Source organism: Galeopterus variegatus, unplaced genomic scaffold (assembly GCF_000696425.1).
Source record: "Galeopterus variegatus unplaced genomic scaffold, G_variegatus-3.0.2 Scaffold6000, whole genome shotgun sequence".
NCBI lineage: Eukaryota > Metazoa > Chordata > Mammalia > Dermoptera > Cynocephalidae > Galeopterus > Galeopterus variegatus.
Window position 1 is genome coordinate 78,988 of NW_007732111.1, and position 3,267 is coordinate 82,254.

Genomic DNA, 3,267 nt, shown 5'->3' on the forward strand with positions numbered 1-3,267 from the left:
TTTGCAAGGTCCAGCTCGAACGCCAAGTACAAATGTCAGAGTAGATTCTGGTGGGCGGTGGGGCTCTTGGCCTGTCTCTCGCTTGTTGTGGCCTAATCCTGCCTTCTCAGGCACACTCAGCTCAGTTCCAAAAATAGCCATTGACTTCCTTGCTATGTTTCACCCTGATGACAGGCAACTTGATGAATGACGTGAACTTCTTTACCCAGATGAGGACGATCCCTGGTGGGCTGCTTCTGGAGGTGACTGTTTCGCTGGAGAGATATCAACTCGCTGAGAGCACACTGTGGAAGAAGGGGGCAGCAGAGGCAAAGTAATCTCCTCCTTCAACCCTCCACCAGACTCCACTGGGAAAGTCTGCCTGCAGTCACACCAGAGACCACACTTCTGTCTCAGCAACATCCACCTGTTTCATGAAGGCCCAGCAACATCTGGCCCCCCCAAGGGCCCAGGGGGAGAGAGAGAGACCAGGTGACCATCAGCCTGGAAATCCCTTCTTGGAACAGAATCTTCCTGTGCATGTCCACTCCCATTAATGGAAGAATAAACAAGGAAGAAAGAGCCAAATATACAAAGTAGCACTTCGCTGAGTCAAACACGAGCATGTTCTCAGATCACTTGAGAGGGTCTTTGAAGACAGTAAGGAGGAGGGAGGCTCCTTTGTAGTAATCCTTTCTTGGGGCTTGTAAGCATGTGAGGCCAGAGGGATTTGGCATGAACCCTTTTGCCTTAGTACAGACAAAAGGAGCAAAGCAAATCGGTAAGTACTGGGTTTGGAGGTTGGGCATGGGGAGACCACGGAAAACCAGAGATTCTTGCATCTTATTACAAATTAGGTCAACTTTAATATCCATACTTAATTTAAATTCATCAGATTGAAAAAAAAATAAGTTGAAAGGGACATGGGACGTGGAAAATAATAATTAGGTGACACTGCTATAACCTAAATCAGGGACAGCATGTTTTCTCAATTAAAAAAAAATTGGTGTGTGTATTAGGTAGGGGGATGTTGACTAAATCAAGAGAAATTTTAACTTTAAAAAGCAATCAACATTTCAAGAGATGCCTCCACGTCGGAGGTTCCAGAACCAAAGTGACCACAGCACAGTTCATTAGTGAACTGAAGCCTACCCTGGCAGCGTGGTCATCATGCCCGCAGGGAAACGCTGAAATTATTAGCACTATTCACAGGCTGCCTCTGCAGTGAATAAAGGAAAGCAAGCATTTCATCTTCTTTTAAAAACCGCAGCCCTGACTGTTTCTCATGGTAAACACAGGAACACCCATGCTGTGCACCGCTTCCAAGAAACACCATGATGACAAGAAGCAAAATGTCACATCACACTAGGTGGTGGATCCTCAAATTCCACATCCACATCACTGGTAAAGAAGAAGTTTATTAAGTCAGAACCTAAAATGGAGACGCTTCTTCCCAAAGAAAAACTGGGTACTTTGGGCAGTTTTCTTCTCGCCACGGAAGATGAAATTTACAAACATCACCTGGATGAATTAATACATCTTCCAGAAGTATTTCACTCCTTCCCAGGGATCCTAATATAAGCTCCGAGAACCTGCTTCCTACAATTGTACATAACTAATCTTTGAGTGCTACTGTGAGCAAATCAAATGATTTCCATTGAATCCCAGCAAATCTACTGGATATGAACCAGCTCCACTTTACAGACAAGTAAACTGAAGCTGAAACAGATTAGGTTTGTCCAAAGTTGTAGGGTAACAGTTCTCTGCCTGCAAATCCCACTGCGCATCTTTAAACTTCATGCTCGACTCCCAGGCTATTTAAGCAGCCAAAGGAAACCCAGAACTTGCAAGCACTGGCTTTAGAGTAGGAAATGCCTGGGTTTGAATCCAACATTTCCTTCCATTTGACAGCTGTCAGGAGGGGACATCAATTCTCCTTTCCTCTGTGTTTCCATGACTGTCCATGCCACCAACTGAAAAGGAATAGCCTTGGAGAGACTGAACTGACAGCCAGGCAGAGGGTGCTGTTTCCTCTCTTGCCCTTGGAAATTGCCTTTCCTGGGCAGAATGGGGCTGACCCCACTTGCTAGCTCCAGGGCTAAGCACACAACTCAGGCCTGGCCAATCCAAGCAGTGTCCACCCAGCAGTATGCTGCAGGGTTGGGCTCACCACTCACACCACGCCTCTGAGCTCCATGCCCCAGCTTTCTGCGAAGCTACTGCTGAGGGTGCCGAGGTGATAAACTCCTGGAACTGCTGGTTGCCTTCCTGGCCATCGTGGAGAGACAGTCTTTCTGAGAATGCTACCAACCAAGGACAGCAGAAAGAGTGAGTGAGAGAGATTCCTAATATCATCTGAGCCCAAAGGTCCAGCCATGCCTCAGGCTAGAACTCCTGAACTTCCCAGTTAAGTGAGCCAGTGAAATCCATCCTGGGGGTTGAGTTGACTTCCCATCACTTCCAGCCAGGAGCTCTGAGAAATACAAGTCCACACTGCACTAACATACAAAGTTTGTTTGTACATCACAACGCCCCCCAATCATAATGCAACTAGGAAAAAAAATAATCCAGGTGCTCCCAGGATTTTGATGGGAATGAAAAAGGGAGTTGGAAAAATCTAAGCAAACAGAGAAATGCTTGTCTGGACACACAGGCAACCTTAAAGTCTGAATCCTGCAGACTCAGTCTCTGGGTAACAAGTGTTAGGTCTAAAGGCCCCAGGAACCCACCTAGATGACCCATGACTGTGACCAGACACTGCCATCCATACGACACCTACAGGCCTTTGCACATGCCCAGCAGAATCTGTTCAACATCTGAAACCAAAGGCCAACGCGGCCTCCTGGAGAAACCGGCTCCACCCACACCTACCTGAGGCACTGGACACCCGAGACACGTCCTGGGACTGGGTGGAACGATTGCGACTCTGCTGGCGGCGCCNCTGGACACCCGAGACACGTCCTGGGACTGGGTGGAACGATTGCGACTCTGCTGGCGGCGCCGACCAGAGGCTGACCTGGTGGTGCGCACATGGACCTCACTCACTTTGAAGAAGGCCACCATGAAGGGCTGCTTGTCGTAAGGGCCATCTCTGCCCACCAGGCCTGCAGCTCGTGGGTTGATGTGGAGTCCTTGAATGCAAACCAGAGCATGCCTCTCTTTACTCCACAGAACCTTACTCTTGCGGCTACTTAGTTAAGTGACACTTCCTAGTCACCCAAGTGCTAATGACAAAGCGTGAGTGGGAGGGAAAAGCATCACGCATTCTCCCACCTTGCACACCCCCTC

At 48.4% G+C, this 3,267-nt stretch overlaps 1 protein-coding gene across 1 annotated transcript in view; it reads right to left on the minus strand.

The window, feature by feature from the left end:
• Positions 1-3,267, minus strand: part of BMP6 (bone morphogenetic protein 6) — a 48,158-nt gene that overhangs the window by 19,941 nt on the left and 24,950 nt on the right. Inside the window, exons 4-5 of the mRNA XM_008590331.1 lie at positions 2,927-3,110; positions 374-387 (exon numbers count right to left, since the gene is read on the minus strand). Coding sequence (XP_008588553.1) covers positions 374-387; positions 2,927-3,110 — 198 coding nt within the window. The remainder of the gene's footprint in view (positions 1-373; positions 388-2,926; positions 3,111-3,267) is intronic.